Source organism: Poecilia reticulata, chromosome 7 (genome assembly GCF_904066995.2).
Source record: "Poecilia reticulata chromosome 7, P_reticulata-male-v2, whole genome shotgun sequence".
NCBI lineage: Eukaryota > Metazoa > Chordata > Actinopteri > Cyprinodontiformes > Poeciliidae > Poecilia > Poecilia reticulata.
The window spans coordinates 5,252,457-5,279,393 of NC_088836.1; the positions used below are offsets into that span (position 1 = coordinate 5,252,457).

General features: G+C 40.3%; 1 protein-coding gene across 5 annotated transcripts; it reads right to left on the reverse strand.

Annotated features, from left to right (window-relative positions):
- Nucleotides 1-252: 252 nt before the first annotated feature.
- snphb (syntaphilin b) lies at nt 253-23,248 on the reverse strand. Of its 5 annotated transcripts, none has more exons than XM_008412831.3 (7): nt 22,833-23,248; nt 14,586-14,718; nt 11,205-11,360; nt 8,613-8,786; nt 8,079-8,186; nt 6,833-6,979; nt 253-6,723 (listed from the first exon to the last, which is right to left on the reverse strand). In XM_008412831.3, the coding sequence occupies exons 2-7, from the start codon at nt 14,633-14,635 to the stop codon at nt 4,788-4,790; spliced, it is 2,571 nt and encodes an 856-aa protein (XP_008411053.2). In that variant the 5' UTR covers nt 14,636-14,718; nt 22,833-23,248; the 3' UTR covers nt 253-4,787. The 5 variants fall into 5 exon arrangements, with proteins under 5 accessions (XP_008411053.2, XP_008411054.2, XP_008411055.2 ...); XM_008412832.3 differs by lacking the exon at nt 22,833-23,248 and adding an exon at nt 22,413-22,814; XM_008412833.3 differs by lacking the exon at nt 11,205-11,360 and having other exon boundaries at nt 22,833-23,247.
- Nucleotides 23,249-26,937: the final 3,689 nt, after the last annotated feature.

Sequence of the window (26,937 nt, forward strand, 5' to 3'; positions counted from 1 at the left end):
AATAAATAGAAGTAAAGATTTGAGTCTGTGTGCTGAATATGAAAATATATAAGTTTGAACTTACTGCGATAAATGGACTTTTCTTTGTTCTCATTTCTCAGGAGGTTCCCAGTAAACTGCATTAAGTCTCTACAGATGACAACTTCAAACTTTCTTCGTTTTATTACCCTGTTAGTCACAGCAGCCTGTGGTTAGTAACAATGCGAAAGAAAACTACAAGATACGGGAGGATTGCTTCACATAACTCTGGTATTGTGTTTGTTTTTTTTACATTACTTTGTAGCAGAGAGGCTGACTCTCACATTCCCACACTTTTACCCTGACAGCTCTACAGCATATGGCTTTTTTTTTTTTAAAAACATGGTTTCTGCCTCTTAATTTCCTTTCATACAGTCAGACAAGGGATCAAATCTACAGTTCAACACACAGAGAAACAACAGAGGACATGTTCTTTCTCTAGAACCTTCTATGAAACAACAATAGACAGACGTTTCCATGGTTACCCCAAACATAAACTCACAATTGTTGTAATTTCTTTACCAGTCAGATTATAGCAATAAGCATCAGTTTGGAGATTTCCCTTTTAAGAGCAGCTCATTTTAAGGATTAAAGGAAGATAAATTACAGTTTTTATCATACAAAAATGATCAACATTAAATATCTGATTTTCCATTTTCCATTAAGCAGTGTACCACTACCAACCCTTATGGACCTAACAGAGCATCAAAAATAATCAGTGAGGAAAAAACAATTAGTACAGATACATGTACAGTTTACTTCAAGTAAGTCCTTAAAACATATAAAGTGAATAATAGTGCAATATATGGCAGTAAAAACTTAAATAAAAGAAGGACATTGCGTATTCACGTGTTGGTGGTTCCAGAGGATTCTTGAGTCTGTGTTTGACTCTGACATCTAACAGAAACATTTAGATTCACTTTCACTGGAGACACATTTATACCAGAATACAGGAGAATAAAAAGGCCAGCAGAACCTTCATCTGAGGAAGACGAGCAGCACAGACTGAATTCAGCCACAGTCATCCTGGAACGCACGCTCTGTGATTTCTGTCTTTGAAGAAGTTTGTCATTTTCTTACTTTCCATCTTATGTTTTTATCATAGACGTATTTGCCTATATCATTTTATGAAGTCATTCATGAATGTTCTGTCTCTCTGAACATTACTACACAGTGTGATGTTGTATTGTTCCTTCTGCTGTCATTTTGCTCTTTGCAGCCTCTGTAGCCCTTAGAGTTATATGGCATATTTTTGTTGGAACTTTTCATCTCCAAAAAATTATCTTGGGCCTGCATGTTAGTTTTTTATGTAGCTATTTTGTAACTTATAGCGTGCTGTGAGTTAACGTGTTATACACATATATATACTTTCAATTTGATGATTGAAAGTACATGTGGTCTGGACACTTTCTACTCTTTATTATTGAACATGAGCTATTTCTCAAGAATGGGCAAGGATGTACAAAATACAAAATGTTGATGTACAAAATAGTAGGTAAAACATAATTAGTTTTTGTTCACCAAAACAGATGGTTAAAAAGAAATTAAAAACCACAAAACTGTTTTTTTCCCCATTTCAAAATTATGCTTCATTTTATATTGGTTTGTTACATAAAATTATTTTTTTAAAAAAATAAAAAAAATAAATAATAAAATAAAAATAAAAAATACGTTGAAATTTGTGGATGTAATAAAATATAGTTAAATGTAGTTATTTCTTTTAAATGTTTGCAGAATGTATTTTGTCAGTATCTTGAATGCTAAGTAAAAAACGCTTTACCTTACTGGTACTTAACCATCAATCTGCTACATGTTTCTTGAGTTTTGACATCAGCAAACACCAACGTCAGCCTGATAACAGATACACAGAAAATAAAATTCAGCTGAATGCAACTGGATCCAAACAACACATTTTGAAAAAGTAAATGAGTTTACCCTAACAGATTCCTAGAATGTCTTTGCAAGACAATTTTAGACACACAGTTTGTTTTTGTGATGGACTAATTTGTGTACGATGGACTTGAGAATACATATCGACAGTTAAAGACCAGCTACAGCACAAGAGCATCAGGGTTAGCAGAAATATACAGCACAGATCACAGACTGAGCACAACTCACTTCACTCAGATCTACTGATGGTGTCAAACTGAGATAGTGAGTATCTACAGACATCTGATCATGATTTCACTGTATGACTAAACAGTTCTGACTCTGCCAGCGGTACACTAAACAGCTATATAGGTAACTGTGTATAGAAAATATTCCAGGTCCACATCATTCCCCGGACACCAATGTGAAATTGGCAAATAAAAAGGCACAAATTAGGGAGGAATAGTCTAAGAGCAATATATTTCTCAATGTACAAAATTTACACACTGAATTTTCCGTAACATTTCATGAATTCGCACAAAGAAAAACAACAACTTTGATTTATTTAGCGTTCTTTCAAAGATATTCAAGATATCTAAGTTAGCTATTCTAACTCTTAGCTAAAGGACGATTCAGAGCAGGTGTAAGGATATGATGAGCGTTGAATGTGTTGTCTGTGAACTAATTATGTGATGGCGAGAAATTAGTGGACAGGGTAAACATTTGGAGGGGCGGGAGGGGACGGCATTATTAAATCACTGTAAGAACACTTAGCACACAAGTGATACAGTGAAAATAAACAGGTGAGTCTAATGAAAACAATCTCAGGGTAGAAACACAACCAGCAATCTGCGAGAAAGCAGATCAGTGTCGACTCCAGAAGCAGACGGCAGAAAAAGGGTTGGACTGAAAAGAACACAACAAATAAACTAGAGAGCAAACAAGGGAATAGGATGCAGCCTACCACATGTGGAGAAAACTAGCAGGAAAACCTGCACAGTTTGTTCGCTGTAAAAAATGACTGAATGTTAGCCAAAGTAATGGCTAACATTGTTCATAGGTTATCATTACTTCTGTTTGAACTTCCACCATGACGGTGGAAGCTACTGTGAAGTGACCTGTTTTTATATACGTATTTTTGAAGTGTTTACAGCTTGGCTAACATTTTTTAAAAATGTTTGTTTAAATAATTACACAGGTAAGGTACGTGTCCCTGTGAAACTAAGACATATCTGGGTGACTTGTTGCACTGCTGCACCTAATCAGAGCCAGATTAACTCCAACAGGTATGTTTAACATGCACCCAGAGTGAAACTGGATTACAGCTAAATTCACTGGATTATCTTCCATCAGTTAACAGATGGGAAATCCAGACAAACGACTGACCGTCATAGAAAATACATTTAGTTGTAAGAAATAAAATAACAGCAATGCTCAGAAAGGATCATGTAAGATTTTAGGTTAATAAAATCACAAATAATCTGTATTCTTTTTTACTCTGCAATCATTAATTAGCGCATGACCTCACTGTCATGTGCTCTTAATGATTTAAATTTCTATTTTAAAAAATGTCTGACCAATTCTACTCTAAATGGTTTACCTCCATTCGCCGTTATGTCTTGTCCATTGCTGGAGCTAAAGGTAGTCAAATCTCCTTCCATCTAGAATATTTTACTCCCCTGAAAATGGAAACATTTCAGCTGAGCACCACATTGGGAAAAGGTAAGAGAACAAAACCAAAGTTCCTTTCCACTGAATAATTTACCATTACTAAAGTTGTCATTAAGAAAACCTTTAGAAAAGGAATAAAGTTAATCTAAAGAATAAATGTCATATCTTTGAATTTATTCACTTCTGCTTCTGGCCAGTAGAGGGAACCATTAACATCTAAATCAGTCATTTAATTGAGAACAACCCTTGATCTTCATCTAGACTTGTGTCAGTCAGGAAGTGAAAGAAAAGTGAAGCGTTTTCTTCCTGTTCTAAACCTTTTGTGTTTTCAGTGGACACTAAAGAGGCTGTTTATAAACATCTGAACTGTAATATCCAGGCCTTTCCATTAAGTCTGCGCTCTGCAAATTTCTTATGCTGCAGTCAACAAGCCATACGGAGGGTACAGACAGCTTGGATATCAAAGACAACATTTTCACCGTAAATATCTCCACTGCTAAATTGACTGAAGTTCATTTAGCATACCACTGTGCAAAGCCGCCTGTCAGGATCGGTTGTGTTTCTACCCCTAGCAGATACCTGAGTTCTGTGTCTACCATGCTTTTTCCCCACAGCAGACAAATTCAATCTATTACCTCTTGAAGTTATTGGTGAAAAGTGTCTGCAGCTTTGGATTAAAGTGGATTTTTTTCCCACTACCACTGGTCAACAACCGTTACCTTAGTTTGTTCTAATTTAATTTTACATATACACGCCTATACATACATACAAAGTATTCATGTACACATTCACCAACATGTGATCATTGTATTACGTCATAACTGACAGCTGACATGGCAAGGGACATTTTCTCTACATTCAAAAATAAATTAAACAACCAACACCAAAGCATTGATCATTCATTTCAAGCAGTTCATTCAGCTAGCACAAGCCAGTAGTACATGGATATTTTGGTAAAGACAGCAAGGACCAAGCAAGAAAAAGTAATTATCTTTCTTGCTTTTACAATATGTTGGAGGGTCAAACAGAGTAGACTTGATCGGTCAAAGGTCTTCCTCTTTGATGCCCAACTCTTGTTCCTAATATTCCCATTCCTTATTACCATCCAAAGCAGAGGAACAAGAAGTTCTTGCTCTTCCTGTCCTTGCACTTTATGCAATGGTCTCACACTACAGACCACACAGGAGAAGTGACACACCACAGTAAAGAATCAAAAAGACGTCATTCTGCTATATTTGTGTGCCCCCAAGATCCCCCCCGCCTGCGGGGTAATGTCTCAGGCCACCGCCCCTGCGCAGCGAGTGCAGTGCAACAGTGCAGCAGCCTCTCAGCAGTGAACCGAAGTGATACATAGGCTGGCCGCCACGGACCGGGCCACGGCACAGCCACGCCACCGTCGGCACCACAGGGATGGCCACCGCTAGCAGATCAATCAGGAAGTGACGACTCCAGTAGCTTTTTTGGATTTTCCCAGAGTCCTCGTCTTCTGCTACAGCAACCCCCGTGGCCTCTTGTTCATTAGTCTTATCTTCGTCATCATCCTCGTCGTGAACTTCCACCACTGTGACACCAGCTATCTCTTCACGGGAGATAGATCTCCTCGGAGGTTGGGATGTTTGAGGCTCTTGTGCACCAGGAAACAGTCCGGTGTGCTCAGGAGTAATCACAGGGCTCATTTCCTCTGTGGATCTTTCTCCAATCCCGGCCTCTTGCTGCTTGTCCTCCACTCTCTGGTCATCTTGCTTGTCTTCTCCACAGCAGCCTGTAAAATTAAGTTCACCCTGCATTCTTCCTGCTAAATCACAGACTTTTCTTTGTTCTGCCTCTTCATCCAGTACCTCAGTCCCTTCCACTGAGCTTTGAACTGTCTGCTGCTCCTCTTCTGATTGTCTGACCTTAGTGTTTTCCAACTTTTCTCCTGCTTTCTCCCTTTTTTCTTTTTCTTGCTTTTCCTCTTCCTCCACTTTGTCATTTGCCTGATACGAAGGACTCTCCATGGAAAATGCCACAGTAGCCGATCGTGGAAGAGGTGGAGCCAGTGGTGTTTTGGAAACTGGAATTGGTTCAGTGGCTGTGCTCATCACGGTCGCTGTTGTCACTGAAGTGGTGGTGGTGATGGAGTCCAGATCCTCTTCCCCCTCATCAGACATCCAGGTGGAGGTGGGGCTGCAGGCCTGAGAGCGAAATGTACGTTGCTCTGCAATAGTATCCAGATCAGAGGGATATCCCGCTGTTGCAGGGATGGGGCAGCTCTCAGTCTGAATGCCCGCCTCCCTCAGGGGGTGCAGGTACAGGTGGTGGTGGGACAGGCATGGGTGGCTCATGCAGCTCACTCCACCCAAACTGCAACGAAATGGAGCCAGCCGTTCCCCTGTGCAGAGTTTCTCATAGGTGGAGGAGTGAGGCATCGTGTGTGGCATGGAGTGGGACATGTTGTGAGGGAAAGAATGAGGTAAGGTATGGGAGAAGGTGTGAGGCAGAGAGACGGGGGCAGAATGAGGCAAAGTGTGGGAGAAGGTCTGCGTGTAAGAGTTCAGCAAAGATGCCGTTTCCTCTGAGAGGTAGGCGGCTTCCAGGAGGAGGTCTGCCCGGCTGGGGACGCTGTTCTCTCCACAGCACACAAATCCGCTGTCCTGTGTGCCGTCAGCTGAGAGACAAGGAAAGTCTGCGTCATTGCAATTGCGGTCTCCCAGTGTCTGGTCGCTCAGCTTGGTGTAGGTGGAGCTCCGGGTCAGAGAACGGGCTGGAGAGCCATCGCAAGAACAAGACCCCCTCCCTCCCTCTGGCAACTTAGGTACAACTCCAGGGCTTTCTCCAGAAACAGATGCCGGAGCTGAGCCCCCGGCACGGGTTCTGCAGCCTGGTATGGCTTCTCCTTCCTTGGCTAGTCCGGCTTGTGCTATCTCCATGTTAAGCAAAAGGTTCTCCAATTTGTGATTCTGAATATTGATGTCCTGGAAGTACTTTTGAACCCCTACGTCTCCACTTAGCCCACCGGCATCACTAAGTCGGGTACGAACTGTGTCCACTGCATGTTTGAGCTGCTGAATTTCCTGACGGGCCTCCTTCAGGGCTAACTGAGCCTCCACGCGGTTACACTCCTCCTCAACCCAGTCTTCCTGCATTCGGTAAAGCTTACTTCGCAGTGTATCGATCTCTGTGTCCCTAAAAGGTTGAAAAGTGAGAGGAACGCCAGAATGATCAAAACTAAGTGGAATACAGAAAGACATTTTAAACATCAGTTTCTATCCAGGTTTTTGTAATTCTGTCTCACCTGTCTTGCAGGGTGTTAATGGTCTCTTTGAGTTTGGCTCTCAGGTGTCGGATACACACTTCCTTCTGCTGGAGAGGCGTGAGGTACTGCTCTGGGGGAGGAGGGCGAATACCATGGTTGTCCGTACATGATGTGTACTTCTGACGTCTGGGACACACCAGACATAATCAAATATAAGTAATCCGCCACAAGTTGAGTATTAATAAGTTGATTTGACACTGTCCCAGCACTTGGACTCGTCTCGGACATTAATGACAAGACCAGTCAAGGCCATTACTGTGGAATTATCAATACATTTCCAGAATACTGTCCAATTTATTTGTTAACATCCTTGATTCAAATCTAAGCAATAACATGAGTCATTGCTAATTGTATGATTTTTGTTACCGTTGCCACCCATTCACACCCCTTTTCGCTTGTAGTTAAAAAAAACCTGTTATCTGGACGTGGGAAAAGATGTCTGCAAAATCTTCAGAAATTCATAAAGAATATATTTGTAAAACAAGACCCAGAAGAAAGCATACAGTGACTTATAAATCCCACAGTCCTTTACTTTTACAGATGGTGGAGACCATGCCAATGTTTTTTTTGTCACATAGAAAGGGAGCATAGAGAAAGGTAACCTAAGTGTAAGTAATTATAGATAGCCAGCTAGCATAAGCAATCTGCCTCTGTACCAAAAATCTTTACCCAGACCTCACACAAAGAGATTTAGTCAATATTAGCTACACATTAATTTATCTGCCTGTGTTCAGTATATCACATATGTTTTATGGCACTAACACATGGAAACACCAAGCTGCAAAAACTAATGTCACCTTATATAGTTAACATATTGAGGGAACTAAACAAATAAAATGTTTCACATTTTATTGTGCGATGCAGAGCAGGGGGCTGGTCTTGGTCTTGATTTGGTCTCAGGTTATGTCTTGACTATAATAATAAAAAAATAGACTAGAATCATAAGATTAAGCTGATTGTGTCTTTTTACACAACTTTAAAAGAAATGTCGGGATTCCTGTAGTTAAAGTAATATGTTTAAATGTAATAAGCAGTTAACACCTGACCATTCTTTAGCGTCTTCGTTTAGAAAAAAATAGCAGTTCATTTTGGAGGTTCCAAAAATATCATGCTGGTTCCAAAAATATCATGCTACTGTGGCATGAGTTAATACTATCACGTTTACATTGCATAGACTTTGCAATGCAAAATCTATGCAACACTCTTACTGTTCAGAACTTCTTACCCTTTGGTGGGGCTGCAGTCACTGCCTTTACACGAGCCTGAGTTGCTGCCACTGCTGACGGAGGCATTGCCATGGGGATCTCTATTACTGGGTGCAGCTGGAGGCCGCCTGGAAAGAAGGAACCAACTCTTCACCTCTTACCATGCAACTAAAGACCACAAGTGGACAGATAAGCAGTTCTACTACACATACAAAGACGGAAATGCACATAAATACAAAGCACTGACTCATGGTCACCAGCATGCCACTGCAGCATACACACTGACAGATCACAACACTCAGACATTTAAGTGGATATCAACAGAAAATAAGCCTGCATGAGGAACATGGACACACTTCTCTGGGTACTGATGATATTATTATCAAGAAGGGAAATGGCTCAGTGATTTAAAAAAAGACAAGCAAAGTAGCATACGACAAAAGCAAGCTAACTTGTTGGTGCACAAGACCGCTTTTTTCCGACCGTAAGACATCGTGAGACACCAAAAACATTCCCATGCTCAAAAAACACCAAGACTTGGACTCGCCACAGACCGGGAACGTGGCGTGGAGGGAGAGTTTGTCGAGCGGCGATCCGGAGACTTTGTTGACGTGTATCCTTTAGTGGGCGACTTGGTCGATGCGTAGCCTTTAGTGGGGCGCATTGAGACCATGTAGCCCGACTCCATGGGGACATAATCTAGCTCTATGAACCTGCAGTAGTCAAACCTGAGCAGGCAGAAACAGGAAGGTGTTAAACCGCAGAAGGCGGATCAGCAAACCACACCTGCATGACGCGATGTGTGTGAACGCATGCAGGCAAACTGCACATGTCCTGAGGGGACAGGAGAAGCTCTCAGGTGGCGGCTGCACTGAATATCACCTAGCACTGAACTGACCCAGGAGATGATGCCTTCTGAAAGGCTCTGCATTAAGGGATGGGGCCCTCACTCTGGACAATCTGCTGCTGTAGGGCTGTACTGACGGAAAACATAAACTAATAGTGTGGATATTGAAACACAATCTAAAAGTGAGGAAAAGAATGGCCAGACGTCTTAGAGGGATAGAATAGGATGTGTCGTGACAAAACTAAAATTTGCTCATTAAAACCTGGATATCCAGAAGCACTTTATGCCAAATAGGTTTTCACACAAATGATTCTTAACAACAGAGGTCATGAACACTAGGTAATACTGATACAGAAATGATGACATGTCTAAAACCTATTTTATTTCAATACGAAGAACATTTTTTGCTTCAGAAAATGCAGTAGAGCTGATCACTAAGACCTTTCTATCACTCCTACAACAGAAACTATAAGACAAACTACAGTATAGCCAAAGGATGCAGCAGTAGGGAACTGCTTCAGGATGATGAAAGACAGCTTGAAAGTTAGTAGGAATAGCAATATTTGCATATTCCTGGTAGAAATTTAACCTGTAGTAGACAGTCATCTCTTGTTTGCACTCTCTGCCAGACCAACAAATATAAAACAAGAGGTTAAAAGACTGAAAGCATTTAGCAACAGCAGGGCTTTCTGTGTTTTTTTGCTTTTTTTTCCCTTTGTATTTACTTAAACACAGAGGAAAAAATTGTCTACCTTTTTCATTCTTCTACATCCAGTTGTTACGGATGAGTAGGATTTTGCCAGCTGTTTGCCCATGATTCCAGCTTTTATATAAAAACATGCTGATGTTTTTATATAAAGAAAGTAAAGCATTTTATGTAAAAGCACATCCGTCCCAGGCGGGAAAAAGGAAAAATGCTCTGTGATGGGCAACTTCTATATCTGTGTTCTATAATTATAGAGAGGTTTTAAAGAAAAAACATAAATTTTTTTTTAAACGACTGTTGCCAAGTCACTGACCGCCAAAAGTGGAAGAGGAGACAAGCAGATCTACTCAGAGCAGCCATGAGGGATTTACACACAGGACACGGTAACTACAAGCTAAACCAAGGCTCCAGTCTTTGCTTTGCTTCCTGTTGTCATTTAGGGCAGCGATTCCAAAGTAGGGGTCAGGGTGTCGAGGGCCAAAATAAAAAAAAAAAACTATATCAAATGTGAATGTACAATTAAAAAAATACATGTATCAAAAAATATTCCATTAAATATTTAAATAAATTTCTTAAATGATGAAAGTAAATAATATCATTTTAGTCCTAAAACATAAATGCATTTTGAAACCATATAATATAAACCACTTAATTTGGAGAAGAAACTCAAAATTAAGTAACCTGGTGTTTACCAGTCCCAAAAGAGATGGGCAACTTGAACGAGTGGCAAAATGGATTTAAAGCTGACAGATTCACTGTGGAGATGTGGCTAACTGTTAGCTTGCAGAAGAAAGTAATCTCAAGCTCTTTGGGCTAAAGCATCAAAATGTCTACATATTGGCTTTACTTGTGGTTTGTCATCGTGTCCTGTGCAACACAACGAGGGAGGAGGTCAGATATTGACAGCTCAACAGATCTTTGAAAATCAATATATGACAAACAAGCCCAGACATTAACGAAAGGTGAACCAGGCAGACAGGAGCAGCTCAAAACAGGGGATGAGCCTAAGAAGTGACAGAATACACAGAGAATCAGTGTCTCTGGTCTGTTTTACTCATCTACAGACGGTGCCTGTGACAGGTCAGTCAGGTGAAGGTGAGCATTAGATGACAGCATGAGCAGCAAGCCATTGCTACATGATGGAGATAAAGTTTAAAAGGCTTCAGTCTTTTTAATAAATCAGGTACAAGAAGAAAAACAACAAAATGAAACAATAAGATCTTTCCCATTTGAAGTGAAGCCAGTGTCTCAAATGTATCCACAGGCTAAGCAGTGAGTGGTGAACCAGTGATCACTCATGATCACAGTGTGCTTTCCTAGCACAGCTGCTTCCACTATAGCCACTAAACACGATCTCACAAGAACACCGGTCCTCCAATATGAACTCCATGTTCACGTTTACCAGCAGTGTGTAAGGTATAAGCAGGTCTACCTCATCTATTTGGTTGAACAACAGCTCAACAAGAGCAGCAAAATTAAGTTTTAAAAAATTTGCCTTTGTTTTCCGTTTCTGGTTTTAGTGGCTAGAGCGTCAGAGCTGCAGCTACAGCCGGGGAGCATGCTCGCTAAGACTGCAATTCAACGGTGTCTCACGCAGGGGGCGCAGGCACCGGAATGGCCACTGGCGCAGTGGCCGCGGCTGTACTCGTCCCCGATCCCAATGCCGGCTTGGAAGCCGCCGGCACGGGCGAGGACGCCAGTATTTGCTGCAAGCGGCGTTTGGGCTGCAGCGCTTTCAGAGGGTTGAATCTGAGGAAGAGGAGAGATGAGAGAGGAGGACACCATGGCTTCAGACTGAGGCTGCTGCTCATTACCATGACCGTAAAACGCAGATATCTTAACACCTGTCAGAGAGAAAAGTGATGACAGAGCTTATGTACAACCAATAACCTAAACTTAACTAATGCAGTTCATCTTTATTAAGTTATATGTGGAAAGGTTCTAAAAACTTCCGGCATTTGTTTGTATAAGAAAGATGAGAGCCAACTTATTTTCTCTAAGTAGTCTGTTAGAATAAAGGGGACAGGTCAGAACATGACCACACAAAGGCACAGTTCCACAGAGAAAAGGCACTAAATTAACAGCTGTTCATTGTCTGAAAAAACCCCAAAACAAACCATCATCCTCCGACCACTTCCTGTTATGTTTTTTGTCATTTTCGCCAGCAGTACCATCCGGTTGTTGATCACATGACTTATGTGATGCAAAAAAGTGTTTCTATTGCAGTTTTGTGAAATACACCTAGTTCAATAAACCACCTCGTCCTAGTGCAAAATCTTTTAGGTTATCCTAGCACAATAAACTTTTTTTTAAATTGCTGTGTTTCCATTAAGCAATGTCAATTTGTGCAACAATCAATATAGTCAGCAAATCATGTTCCTGTTTCCTTGCCTTTTCTGGCCCATGTAGGACGAACTCCGGTTTTAGAAAATAATACCACCACTCTCCCTGGATCCCAGGAGTTTCCATTTCTATATTTGAATGACACAGATCCCTCAGGCACTAAAAAGGCGACACATTTTTGTAAAGGCAAAATTCAATTATGCATTTTTTTAATAAGCAAACTGACAGACCACATTGCCACTATAACTTCACAACTTGTTTGTCTGAAACATGAAATATAGACAGATGGGTTCAGGACTGGCTTGAATATTTATGTACCGCTGACCCACAAATTGTCTGACCACAACTGCATTAGGATCCATTTGGTATGCAGACACTTCTGCTCATCTCCATCTCACACCTTACACAAAACTCTTCTATGTCCTGAAAGAATTACACACAAACATTAACTTACTTATTGACCAAAAAAAAAAAAACATACAGTGCATCCAGAAAGTACTCACAGTGCTTCATTTCTCCCTCAGTATTGCTGCAACAGTGATTGGGTCTAAAGTTGAAAGAATTATGCTAATTAGTAACTCTCAAGTTTCCTTGTCATCTTGAGGCACTGTGCTAATGATCATCGAGTAAGTTTTCTGCAATAGCCATTAGAAGAGTTTAAAGCTACATGTGACCTCAAGTGTTGTGAAATAGGAATCTCTTTTAGCCACTAAATGTCCTCTATGATACACAGAAGTAAGTAAAGCTATACAAACCCTACAGAAACAGAATAAAATCACTTACACAAAATGTAAGTCACTTCTGAAATATATCCCTGGTTCTGGCACCATGCTTAGGAATGACTGGATAATAATTGCATACTAACATATGAGGAACGTGAAAAATAATAAGCACGGAATACCACTGTTTCTGATAAGCCATTAACCAATCCGATTTGCCCGTTTAATCAAGGTCCATTCAGAAAGAGTTGCTAAAACTCTATGCTGACAAAAACCATTTAAATTACCATAATATAGGATAACACGGCAGATTGCCATTAAGCTGGACTTGAACCAAACACAGAAAAAGGATGTTTTCAAAGAGATTCAGGGAGTTAACTGACAGGTGTCAGACTGAGACAGGTGTGTTTTTTAAAGACTTTATCAGGATCATTTACAGGGATGTTCTCTTTGAAGACATCTGAACGCAGGATATCACTGATGTAGATGTAGAGATGTGCCTTCAGATTCATTACTGGACGCGTGATTTCAAATGCAGCTGTCTCTGATCTGGTATTCATGGCAGCTGGAACATGGGGCAGTGACTCAGCAGACTGTTTGATGCCAGAGATATGACACAAGATGAAGCCTGCCCCTAAACATGTATTAAATTAACAGTGTAGAAAAAGATTAAATGGGAGGGTGCAAAAAATATGTCATATTTTGGCTTTGTCCATCTTTGACTTGATGACAATTTTTAACACTAGATTTATTTATTTAGCTATGTCCGAAATTCCCTTATTTTCTGTCAAGTCATTGTGATGCCAATATTCATGTACTGGTATAAAACCAGAACTAAGTTAAGTAAAGGGTAAACTGATGGAATCCCTCCCTCCCATTGGCTCCTCCTTTTGCCACAAAAAGCTTACACCCATCAAATCATATCCAAACAATCTAGATGTCAAGTTAATGTCTAAGCTTAATTGTTTTCCTCAATCCATTTTGTTGTAGATGGGTGACATCTTTTGTTTCCAAAAGACTACGAGGACTTGTTTTTCTTTTTTTCTTTTGCTTAGGTGGCACACTTAACACTGAAGAAGTCAGATAAACTTGGGTAAAAATGTATAATTTCATGTGGTTAGGGGATTTTAAAACAGTTAATCAGCCAGCTCTGAACTTGCAAACAACTCTATCATCTTATTTAGAGCAATAGGTAACACTCACTTAGTTTCCACGCCTTGAACCTTTGTGTTTTTACACCCAGAGACATTTCCAAACAGTTGAATTCATGTTGTCAGATAACATAGGAAAAATGTACATGTTGGGGAGGGACAATTCTGCTACGTTTTGTTTAGCCAAAGAAAACGCCAGTCACTATGGAGCGTTCTATTTCATCTCAGTTGAACTGTAGGGACCATATGGCAACAAGTTTCAGAAGTAAATCGTGACTCTTAAGACCTTAGTGGAGCTTGAGACTGCTAACCGATTGTGTTACCTTGGAAACTGGTCCATACCTGCTCAACAACAGTGGCAGAGTCTGAAGAGGCTTGTGCAAAGAACTATTGCCCACACAAGACTGGTGTACAAAGTCCTCCATTGTGATATTCCATGTACATTTTATCCCAAAGGGGACATCCACTGTTACAGCAACTCAAGATCATAAATAGACCTTCATAGCAATAAGTGTCAACAAACCCAGATCATGTTCTACAATTTCATTCATCCACGCTTGATGTTAAAGTCAATGTGAAGCTAATGGTAAATACATGGTACCTACCATATAGGCTATCTGATATGCTGTCTTATGTCAGTGGTCAAAATGAAAGTGTTTCATCAAAAAATATGAGCCCCAATCCTCAACACTGAACAATATCTACCTCGAACTGAGCAACACGCGTATAGAAGAAAGCTGAAAGTCCCGTTTACTTCTTACCGGCGAGAGCCTGACGTCGTCCTCCGACTGGCTGGAGCAGGTGCAGACATGGAGTCAGACAACCTCTTGCTAGGCCTCAAGGTTTGTCTGTTGTCGGCCTCCTGTTTTCAGCTTAAGTCCAGAAACTCGGAGGCTGAAGGAAGAACAGACAAGCATCAAGAAACAACAAAGGTCAACAGCTGCTTCATTGACAGCTCCTGTGTTTAGGTCTGGGCACTTCAGCATGCAGGCTGGCATTGCTGACTCAATTTGACAATTAGCTGGATCATACATCAAAGTTAATCAACCAATCATCTCTCAGCCTTATGGGTGAACCACCCAGTCAACATTAGTCTGTCTTTTCTCAAGTCAAATGCAATGGAGACTGACATTTGCTTCTGTAGCTCAAGTCCAATTTAAGCACAGATGTGACTTTATAAATGAAGAGAAAAGGCAGCTCAAGGTAACAAAACCAAACATGGTGCAAATATGTTGTATATTTCTGCCACAGCTGATGCAGAAATATCCTGTCAGTATCCAATATGTGAGCTTGCAGGCTGAGGCAGAGAAAGGGGAAAGCACATGGAAGCGGATTATTGTCATCAATAATGTATCACCACTTGGTTGGGCCTTGAGAGCCAGGCTTGTGTATGTGAGTAACTGCAAGCTATTTCCTGCTGTTCTGTCTGCCAGCTGTGATTCACTCAAAGAATCTCACTCATACCCCTTTCATCACTTGCACAGCATATATTTCATTCAATCCAGGACATATAATGTATTTACCATTAATTTCTAGGTCTATTTTAAATCTTTTAGCATCAGTTTATGTTTAACTTTTACATCAGCTTAATGTAAATAACGACATGCCACTTGAAAATTGCGAGCAATACACAAATCATGTCTTCACTCTGTAGGTGAAGACGTTGACCAAAGTGGAAATTCACTTTATAAAAACACTACAAAACTTATCCCAAACATGTGGGACAGGTGTCACACATGAAATGTTGGCTCAAACAGTCTGGCAGTTGATGTTTTGGTATATATTTTTAAAATATAAAGAATGATAAATGATACGTTTTGTTTTTCTTTTTCGCTACAGTTTATTGTGGTGAACTATGATCTCAGGCCTCACAGATTCATTAATGCATGAAAGGTCCAATGTGTGGGAAACATGCAAAATTATCATGGATACATTATCCATGTCTTAAATGAATTATCAATGCACTTACACTGTTGCCTTGCAGCAATAAGTTGCATGTGTCGGGGTTGTCGGGAACTCCACTTGCCTCCCACAGTCCGAAAATGAGACTGTAGAGCTAACTGCTTGACATTAATTGCCGTTAAGTGTGAGTGTGTGCATTTGTTTTTGGTTGCCTTGTGTGTTTCTGTGTTTTCCTGTGATAGACTGACAACATGTTCAGGGCATATGCTGCCTCTCACCCTGCCAGGATAAACGGATATTGACCCTTTACACTTTTATTTAGTTGATTTCACAGTTTTGCGTGTTTGTCTACACAAACAGACAAGGATGCAAACTGAACTTGTCATTTTATCAGGAAACTTTTGATGAGGAATAATGGAGAGAAGCTGTCAATAGTAAGCACTGGCAGCTCTTGGTGTGTTGCAGTGAACACTTTTGACAAGGTAACAAGACTGATGTCCAAATACTTTCCAAAGTAAGATTAGTAAAATGCAAAAAAATATTGCATTATTGAGGAGTTCTGCATTTTGACATCTGTTACCATAGAGGCAATGCCTCACCATCATGTAGCCTAGCATGTACGAAAAAAACTGGTAAGCATCTAGACTTACATGCTTTTAAGACTGATCCGATGTAAGGGGAGACGCCGTTTATGACATAGTGGTATAAATTACGTGGCATGAATTCAGTCAGATTTGATCAAATTAACAAACACGTTGGAAAAAAGATGATATTGTTCAGTTTCTAAGCCAGCTATTCCCAACTTTTGTAAACACCGCTGTCTATAAGACCCCGATAGGTACGCTACTTCCACAGGCAAGTTAGTTTGACTTGAACAAATTTGAGAAGAAATAATTAGTGAAATCAATCACAGTTGCAATGTTTAATACTCCCGTCCCTCTGACTTTCAACGTCTGTTATGACGCCTCGTGTGATTAAGTGTGGTGTTGCCAATGATCAACAGAGAAAGGATGGATTTTTCCAACATTTACTGTTTGACCTCAGTGACGAGCTTTAGTTAAACCTCTTGTCTAAAGTAAATGAGTCTTCGAAAGAAAGCCCGTTCTCCATATCCAGCTGCTGACACAACACATCAAACAGGAGAGGAGTGCATCATCATGCAGGATTTACTAAGTTAGGCTGGTTATGTAATGGTGTACCCGTACTCAGAGATTCTGACACGCAAGCAGCTACTGCACCAACTCGGCAGAAGTACCGAGCAGGTTACGAGAACGGGACAACCTGTGAAAGAACGAAGAGTACTGGGAGGGACCAGGTGAGACGAGAGCCAATGAGATGACGGGAAGAGATGGCACGTGTAGCGAGGGAGAGAAGGCGGCATGCAGAATGAAGAATTGTGTGATAAGCTAAGTGTCTCTGCAGCAGAGGAAATACTGCAGTGTGTGCTTGCCTTCTAAGCCTTGTGTGACCTTCACAACACCCAGCAGGATTAATAGCAGCATCAGTGCATAAAAATACTGACACCTGACTTTCAGAGGGCAACAAAACACAATGTAGATGCAGAAAAACATCAACTGAGCTCAGCTTCCTGAGAAGACTGCGGCGGCTGACTCATGACTGACAGCGTACAGGCCAGACAGACTGGTGAAGGGTCATGGTGAGCCAGGGAGTCTTCTGTCTAATGTCCCAGGACATGTGTACTGTGTGATTGCTGTGAGTGTGTTTGTGTTTATGTGATGTTCTGCAGAGGTCAGTATGATGCTGAAGGGGGATGATAGGGTGAGTTTCTCCATCAGTGAGACGGCCTATTGCAACATGACTGTTTGTTGCATGTGACACTTTGTGTTTTGTTAAGTAGATGCCAAGAAATTCCTGAAGAAGTCTGATCAACTTCTCTAATTAGCTAGGAGAATAGCAAGATGCTAATCATCTTGAGAACTTGTAGCAGACAATACCCATAAAAAAATTAAAAATAAAAAAGATTTCCACTTAAAATTCCATATTTTTCAGACTCAACCACCAATAATTTCAATGTTTGATCCACTGTTGATGTCCTGGTACAAATAATAACAATAAATTAGCTCAAGTCTGTCTGCAAAAAAACTCCCCCCCCAAAAAAAAACAAAAACAAAAACAAAAAAAAACTCAAGACCGCCAAAAAATACAAATACCAACAGACTTAGAAGTTTTTAACCATTCCTGCAGAGCTACATTTATGAGGTCAGGCAGTGATGTTCTCCACTCTAATTCATCCCAAACCTGCTAGGTTGAAGTCAATACTCTGACAGACCTACCCAGTCAAGACTCTGGGTAGGTCTGTCAACTTCTTAAACTAGTTTTATTTGAATGATTAAGTTATATGTTTAACAGTTTAGATGTTGGAAGCAAAGCAAGAAGAAACAGTTTTTTTTGCTCAGCATTGCATGCTGGAACATGTCAAGATGTCAGTAAAGGTGTAATATGCAATGAGTGCTATAAGAAAACAGACTAAACCACACTAGTAGACATGGAATGTGGACTCTTTCCACTAAGTTCTTGATAGACTTGGGGATGCTCTGAGCAGCCCTTAGAGAACATTCACACCAGCCCCACTTAGTCCTGTCTAGTCTCTTTAATCGAAAGTTCAATTCAAGTGGGGAGGTGTGAAAGCGTAACCAAACTCTTATGCAGACCTAAAAAGCAAACTCTGGTCCGCCTACAAAGCTATGTAGGTCTAGGTTTGGTTGAGGTGAACTCTGGAACGGCTTGAATGCATATGGGAAAGCTAAGTGTACCAGAGACCACTCCAAAAGCAGGACTGTAGCACAGGGCATTCTGGATAAATACAACCAAACCAAACGTGCATGTCTTGTGATAGTGTCAGAATTGGTCTTTTTTCAAAACCAAAAGAGAAATCCTACAAATGCTAAAATTTGGGAGACAAGTTTTTGGAAAGGATTGGTTGGTTTGACACAGTGTAATGTGAAAGTGAATCCCACCAGCTGAAAATTTCACAGATGTTGTAATTTTGGTCCCTGAACCAAGTCTACCAGACTAGCATGTGTGAAAAAACCCTGATTGTATGAAAAAGTAAATGAAAACCTTTTCTAACATTAGTACATCTTGTGGAACCTAAAATGTGACGTTTGGCCTTTAAAGCAAGCAGAGATCAGGCCAGTCCTGCAGAGTCACCCTGCTGCTGCTGCAGTACATGTTGCCCAGCTCAGCTAAACTTTTGCCAAGCACCACAGCACATTAAAGCCCAATTAACATAATAAGTCTGATGCAGTTCAACCGATCACAATCTGGAAAGTATCTGACACATTCATCAGAGGTTTTAATCTTAATAGTAGTTGCTTGACAAAAGTCCCTGCAGAGATTTTCTCTCAACAAACAAGACTTAGCCCTCATTAGGCTTATCTGGTGCTCAATGTGAGTTTATTCAGGTCAGGAGCCTGAAATATCTAATACACTAAGGGTTTGTCAGTAGTGAGTCAAGCTACATTGACAGAAATCATGCCTGAGTGCTGCTACCCACAAAATCATGCTAGTGTTTTACTCACAGCCAGGAGGAGCAAAGGGGCATTATTACAAACCAGAAAATCAATGTTTATGATCACATTAGAAGTGGGAGGAGACTGAACTGCATTCATTTGTGGCACTCTGCAAATCTACAAGAAGCTGACAGGGAGGAGCCTCTGGGTTTGTAGAGCTGTCTGTTCTGTTATCAGAGCTTCTAAAACACTTTTCCAAATGAGACTGTTGATATTTCTAGAGACCAGTCAAGTCAAATCACATCTTTAAAGGGGCAGTATTGTGTGTTTTCCAGGCATATAGTGCCTTTTTATAGCACAATCAAATAACTGTATTACCATCAGGTGTTGACTTAGTAATTTAATGCCTTGAAATTGGGCCTCTGTCTCTTTAAAAACTCCTGCTCTTTCTGAAGCTCCACCTTCAGAAAGTTATCACATCAAGGCTCCTCTGTTAACTCTTTCACAACATTTTTACCAGCGTTTCACTGAGAAGTAGCTCATATAATAAGCTCAGCAGTTCCACCAGATGTTTGCTAATTGTTGCTGACTAGTCTGAAGGAGCTGGGGGGAGTCTGAGGGGAAGGCTGCTCTGTAATGTGGAAGCTGCGAAGCTTGGAAACTGCAGCTCCAAGGAGGAGCTTTGTCTGGAAGGCGGGGCTAGGTCCACCCAGGCGTTTTGCACAGCTGAATGGTTTCCATGGAGTATATAGGATTTCTAAAACATGCATGGAAGAATCAATGGAACAGACCAGGTATGTTGGATGTAAAGCTCAAAAAAGTAGATTTTACATAAATTTGACATGATTTCTGCGGGTAGACATGTGTGCAGGTTTTGAACCATTGTCCTACACAAAGGACAGCTGGTAGCACGGTTGGCTTTCAGTAAGAAGGTTCTGAGTTCTGAAGTCTTTCTGCATGGGGATTGCATGTTCTCCCAGTGCATGACTGGGTTCTCTTCAGGTACTCTGGCTTCATTCCACAGTCCAAAAACATGACTCTTAGAGCACTTTAAAGAGACCAGTAACTTATAGTGTGAGTGTGTGCAGGGTTGGGTGTCCTGTGATTCTAAACCATGCTGTGACTGTTTTTTGCTTTCAAATAAATGCTGTTCCTAAACTTGTCCTTTGTGATTAGAAGCACAAACTCTAATTAAAAAACAGTGCAAACAACTCCAACTGACTGTGGCACATAGAGTCAAATAGCATCATTTGTACCACAACCAACACTGAAGATATTTACAAGGATTAAAGAACTGAAATTCCTGTGAAAATGTTTTGTAGTCATACATATTTTACTTCTTAACTATGATTGTTTGCGTTTACTTAGTTAATAGAAATATGGAACGATTAGGTTTTCTCTCCATGGGTGCATCTTACCAAACACCATGCGGTGACAATGAGTGCCAAGTCACCATGGAGACGGTCAGTTTTCCACTCGTGTGTGAAACGTGAGCAGAAGGAGAGCTGCGGCCAACGGATAATGCTGGAAAACGGGACAAGAGGGGGAGTCTGCAGATGACGAGGATGGCAGGCTGCAAAGGACAAGAGGAACCAAAAACCAGAGGGAGAGGTCTGGCTGGTTTTCATCTCCTCACTCTTGTGTTGCGTCGCTGTACAAGTTGTATTTGGATTTATAAATAGATCAGGGTGCATATGGCATGGCCCCTAGAGCACAATGTCTGATTGTTGCAATATTTAATAACAAACCCAAAGGACTGAGTACAGAATCAAAAGGACAAACAAAAACTTGCTCAGAATGAGTATCCTGTGAGCTGTCAGCCAGCTGTGTATGACATCTGGAAAAACAGAAAACTTAATCAAACCAACTGTTTCAGATCGAAAAAAAAAACAAAAAAACATCCAAGAAACAACTAGAAGATTGTTTTGAAGTTTCAAACCTCAGACTCCCAAAAAATGTCATCATCATGCTAAGTGTTATCATGCCTGTCAGTGAAATGAACAACCTTCTGCAAATTCAGTACTGGACACTTAACATTGCCATTTAATAGGCTAACTTGCTGTTAGTCTATTGGGAAATTGGGAATGTTACTGTACAAGGTATGTTACTGTACAATGTAAACAAATGCAGGAAAGAAAGTGTATAGTACTTAATTTTAGACACATAATTAGATTTAATTTAGTTGGCATATTTGAGGCTGAGAGTCATCTTTTAGGAAGTTTTTACATGATAGTTTGGTAGACTTGGTTTGAATGGGGAGCAAAACTACAACATTTGTTCCATTTTCAGCAGGTACGCTTTGCTTTTGTATGCACGGTCGAACAAACCAAACCCTTGAAAAACCTGCTCCCCCTCCTCACCTGTGATGGCGCTGCACCAAGGACCACAACCCGAAAACCTAAGAAGAAGACACTGACAACTTAATTTATCACAAAATGTAAACAAGAATGGGGGTGGCATCAGATTTTAGCAGTTACAGGATTTCTCTTTTGTCTTTAGTAAAAATCCACAAGCCATCTCTCCCTCTGGTGCTAGACTCATGCGATTGCATTTACCCAGAATGCCCTTTGCTATAGTTCACGTCCTGCTTTTGCAGCAGGTATTGGTCTACATTCAAACTGCACCAAAATTCACTTCAACTGCACCAAGAGCTAAGATTTTAGTTGGACCAGACTTCACTCTTTTGGTCCGTATCAGAGTTAGATTACGCATTCCCACCTCCTCAAACAAACCGACTTTCTAAAATTACTCATAAAAACCAAGCTAAAACAAAACTATATTTAACTAATAATAACTAATAAAAACTAGCAAACCAATAAATAATAAAACAGGCTGAACTAGACACACAAAAAGCCACAAAAAAAAACATAAAACTCTTCATGAATTAATTGATTTTGCATAAAGATTATTGATATATTCTTGGTAATCATCCTAACTTACCCCTGGGGTTGAGTCTGACTGTGCTGACTCCATGCATTTACAACAAGCAGTCATTGATTCAGTTGTGCACATAGAAACATAGTTATTCCTTCCACCATGAAAAATATTCCGCGCCATAACATATTTAGAGTTAAAACCCCTGTCATTTATCAGGTTGGGGCACAATAAGAAGAAAAAAAAAACAAAAACAAAAAAACAAATGCTGCAAGGTCAAACTGCAGCGCACAGCAACCTGTCACGACTCCACTGCGAGCAAACATGGACGACTCTTACCCAGAGTCCTGGGCTCACTGTCCTGGACGCTCATAGTTCCACAGGAAATTAGACGCACAAATCGTTGGAATTCCAGTTTTGGTGCAGTGAGTGTGCACGCAAAGGCTGTAAGGAGTTGAGCTGAATCAGGCGCACAGCGTGAGCAAAACATCTGCCGGCGCAGGAGCGCAGTGCGCAGCTTCCTTCAGCTGCAGCAACATAAACAGAGCAGGAAGCACACCGGACCGGAGGCCTGACTCAGAGCTGAATTAACCATCGAGATCTACACACTCCCTGCATAATCTCTCCATACAGTCATTGTTTTCTGCTTAGAACAGTTTTAGTCCTTGACGCACAACACGGTCTTCACTCTTCCGCCGCAAAACGACAAGTCTGTCGCAGTCACCAGTGGCTCTGACGGCTGCACTAACCAGACCTTACCTATGCTCCTTATGTCTCATCCGGAATTTTTCCTCTTTTCACTCTCCCATGTCCTCGGTTCTTGTGGTTGGAGCTCCGCTCGATGGAGCGCTGATCTCGGCTCACACGCCCGGCGAACAGAGGCGGAGGAGGGAGGGGCTGGTCCAGGGGGTGATGCAGGAGGTGAGCTGGATGGAAGGAAGGAATAAGGATGGATGGATGGATAGATGGATACGGCGCGAGGAAGAAAAGACGAGAGAGGCGCACGGGGTTTTGGACGGAAGCATCTGCGTCATGTTACGTCGGGTTATTTTTTAAAGGGAAATACCACAATACCACTCAGTCTGTTGTGGCTCATAACTCGAGATTGCTTGATTGGTAATTTCATAAAGTAAGAACTTAAAGGGATAACCCTTTAAGCTATCCCTTTAACTTAAAGGGTTAAAGTTAAAGGGTGGATATACATATATATATAGTTTAAAGTGGCAACTCTAGGCCACTTTCACTTTCAATGGAGTACCAATTGGGTTCTTTACACTGTCATAAGGAAAGACGGAGGTTAATTTTTCATAGGGCAATTGTAGATAGAAGAAAAAAAGAAAAGTAAATTTCCATCAAAGCACTAAACAAAAATGTGTTAGCTAAAACTCAGAATTTTTTAGATTAACCTTAGAAATGATCTAGAAAATCTTTTCTACGAGTTACAACACCGGTATTTTCGCCCTGAAATGAGTTGCACTGCAGCCCAACGCTAATCCACTCAGCACTAAAAGGTAAAAAGTCAAGCGACCTAAGCTGGAACATTTGCTTAATAAAATGAAATTATTTTTCAAAATTACTTTTTCCAATTGTACTCTGACAGCGATAATAGAAAGACATACTTCAGACTAGCGATTTTGGAACAGATGTTTATTAGAACAGTTTATGCTCATCGATGCCTTACCACCAGTCTTTACTGCCACCTAGTGGTGTATATGCAAAATTGAAGGTCAGATATCAGAGCTTTGGACGGAGCCCTGTGTGCTGGTAGGATGTTCTCTACCAAACATTAACAACTCGATTATTCCTTAACTATTTCATAGATAACCAGAGCAAAGACATAATAAATCAAAGCTAAGTAAATAATAATAATAATAATAATAATAATAATAATAATAATAATAATAATAATAATAATAATAATAATAATAATAATAATAATAAGAGGGCTGCACAGTGGCGCAGTTGGTAGAGCTGTTGCCTTGCAGCAGGAAGGTTCTGGGTTTGATTCCCGGCCCCGGTCTTTCTGCATGGAGTTTGCATGTTCTCCCTGTGCATGCGTGAGTTTTCTCCGGTTTCCTCCCACAGTCCAAAAACATGACTGTCAGGTTAATTGGTCTGTCTAAATTGCCCCTAAGTGTGAGTGTGTGTGTGCATGGTTGTGTGTCCTGTGTGTCTCTGTATTGCCCAGCGACAGACTGGCGACCTGTCCAGGGTGACCCTGCCTCTCGCCTGGAATATTAGCTGGAGATGGGCACCAGCAACCCTCCCGTCCCCATTAAGGGACAAGAGTGTAAAGAAAATGGATGGATGGAATAATAACAAGAAGCAAAAAAGAGAGAGATTCTGCTGTTGCAGGTTCGGTTTTGAGTCATACGAAGGAAATTCATAAATGTCCAGGCTAAAATGTGTTTGCATTTGGTCCAAAAGTGAACTTCTTTAAAATTAGTTTCTAAACATTTGTTTGGAGTCTAAAAATAACATCTTTTAGTCAAGAAAACCAGAACTTATTACTGAGCTCTATTAAATATGTTACAGAAACTTCCGTGTGCCCCACCCACCCCCCAACAAAAAAAAAAACGAAAAAAAAAAAACAACAACCTTTTCTTTCAAATAAATTCTAACTGGGAGTAAATGGGAGTTGATTCTTTCCTATTGAATTTTGCTAATGTCTGCAGAAAGAATGTTCACCATCACTTTAAATGCAAATGTCAAACATTAGACAATGTAAGGTAAGTGGATGGTTGGAAGGGTGATTAAGTCCTGGGTCAAAACTCCATTAAACAATCATTTGAAGTCCCTTTGCAATACTTGCAATCACTTGTAATATCACATCCTCAACCCCAGAGGTCACTGTATCCTCGCCACTCTTATCTGGACATGCTGCAGCTCTCTACTGAGACTGGATCCGATAGTGGAAAAAGCAGAGGAAAGTATATCAGGAAGTCATATCAGCTGACGAAAAACCAGTAAACTCATCTATTACCAAGTGTTTATATGGAGAAAAAAAAATCCTAATTTAATCTACACTTAGACCCAGGATTCATATATGCTGGAATAAACACTTTTTAAAACCAATCAAAACTGTAAAAGCATATTTTCAACAATAGGTGTATACATTAATTCTGTTCTACCACAGAGTCAGTATTAAGGAATGCTTAAATCACAATCTTTTCATGTGAAGGATGTTCTTTAATATGCTGGAAGACAATCAAGACTTCCTTTTGCATAAAGATTTTGAGTCGACAGAAAATACTTCGTATTCTTACTGCAACACTAGAACTGCAGTAGGAAGCTACATTTGACCTGCAAAATTAAACGTTTGAATCAGAGTTACAGTATCTGAGGACTGACAGCTCTGCCTCTTGTTCTACTAAGAATCGGTGCAATATGTTCTATGCTTCAAATCTTATTGAATAATAAAGAGCAAAGTTCAAATCATATAATATTCACTGAACTGCTCAGCTAAGAAAAGGACTGTGATGGAAAATCAAAGTCTAGTTACCATAACAACTGGTTTCAAACCAATCAAGCAACTTGTTCAACATAAACAACAACATAAACAATTATGTTTAAAACATGTTTAACATGTAAGGAGGTTTCACGCTGTTCATTTGTGAGACTATTAAACTCCAAATGATCTTATAATTCATCATATGATCCAGTATGCACGAAGGAAAAGAGAACAGATGGAGTGAAAAATGTCAGTTTCAAGTTATTAATCAGATCAGAGATCAGTGAAATGAGTCCTCTGGTTTTATTTCAGAAAAGTCAACAGAGAGCTGAGCCTGAGCAAACACAGCAGAGGCCTGACTGTAGTCACAAGCAGCTGTGTGGCTCACAGAAAATCTAAGTGTGTTTGGGAAGGTAAAAGTAAATCCTCTCCTCCTTCACAATTACAAAGACTGGAGACTGGGGCTGATTATTTTTAAAGCTAATCTGGAACAAAAAATGACTCTTTACTCATTTGGCTCTTTAGTGTATGATGGGTGAAATGGTTTGGAAAAGTTATTCCCTCAGACTGAGTGTTGGGATACATGACCAGCTGGCTTCCAGGACGTAGCGTCGAACTGGAGTTATTTCCCCCAACACAGTAGTTGAACTGAATACAAAAAGTAATCAATTCAATTCAGTTCAGTTCATTTACATACATTCAGAATAAATGTTGTCAGTTCAGTCATATATTTATTGCCATTCAGTCTAGTCATCAAGTTAGACATTAAGTATTTTTGAAAGGTTCCTCTTATAAATCAACCGATGTAACTGGATTTACAGTTGCAGTTTAGTACATGCTGGTTTGGAAGCATCCAGAAAAGTTCAAACCTGGGCTGCTTCATCCATTCACTGATTTAAAAAGTAAACTTAAACAGCCAGGAGTTTCATGTGTTAACCCAGACATTAGAGCCGCTGTCTTGGTCCAGATGGTATTTCCTCATCCCTCCAACCGTTTCCAGTGTAATCCACATGAATCTACAGGAGAAAATTGAATTCCCAGGACAGAGAGCTCCTGTGTGTTTCCACAGAAGGTCTTAAGTACACATACATCAAGTTCATCTAAAAGCAATCAAGAAGCCACACACTGACTGTGTGGCTTCTTTTATATATATATATATATATAAAAGAAGCCACACATATATATATATATATATATATATATATATATATATATATATATATATATATATATATATATATATATATATATATATATATATATATATATAAACACCAGAGCAATAGAGGCTCAGATCTACCACACCAGAGAAGACCCAAGGTGTAGGTTGTGCAAGGAGGCCCCTGAGACAGTCCAGCACATAATAGCAGGGTGCAAGATGCTGGCAGGGAAATCGTACATGGAACGACATAA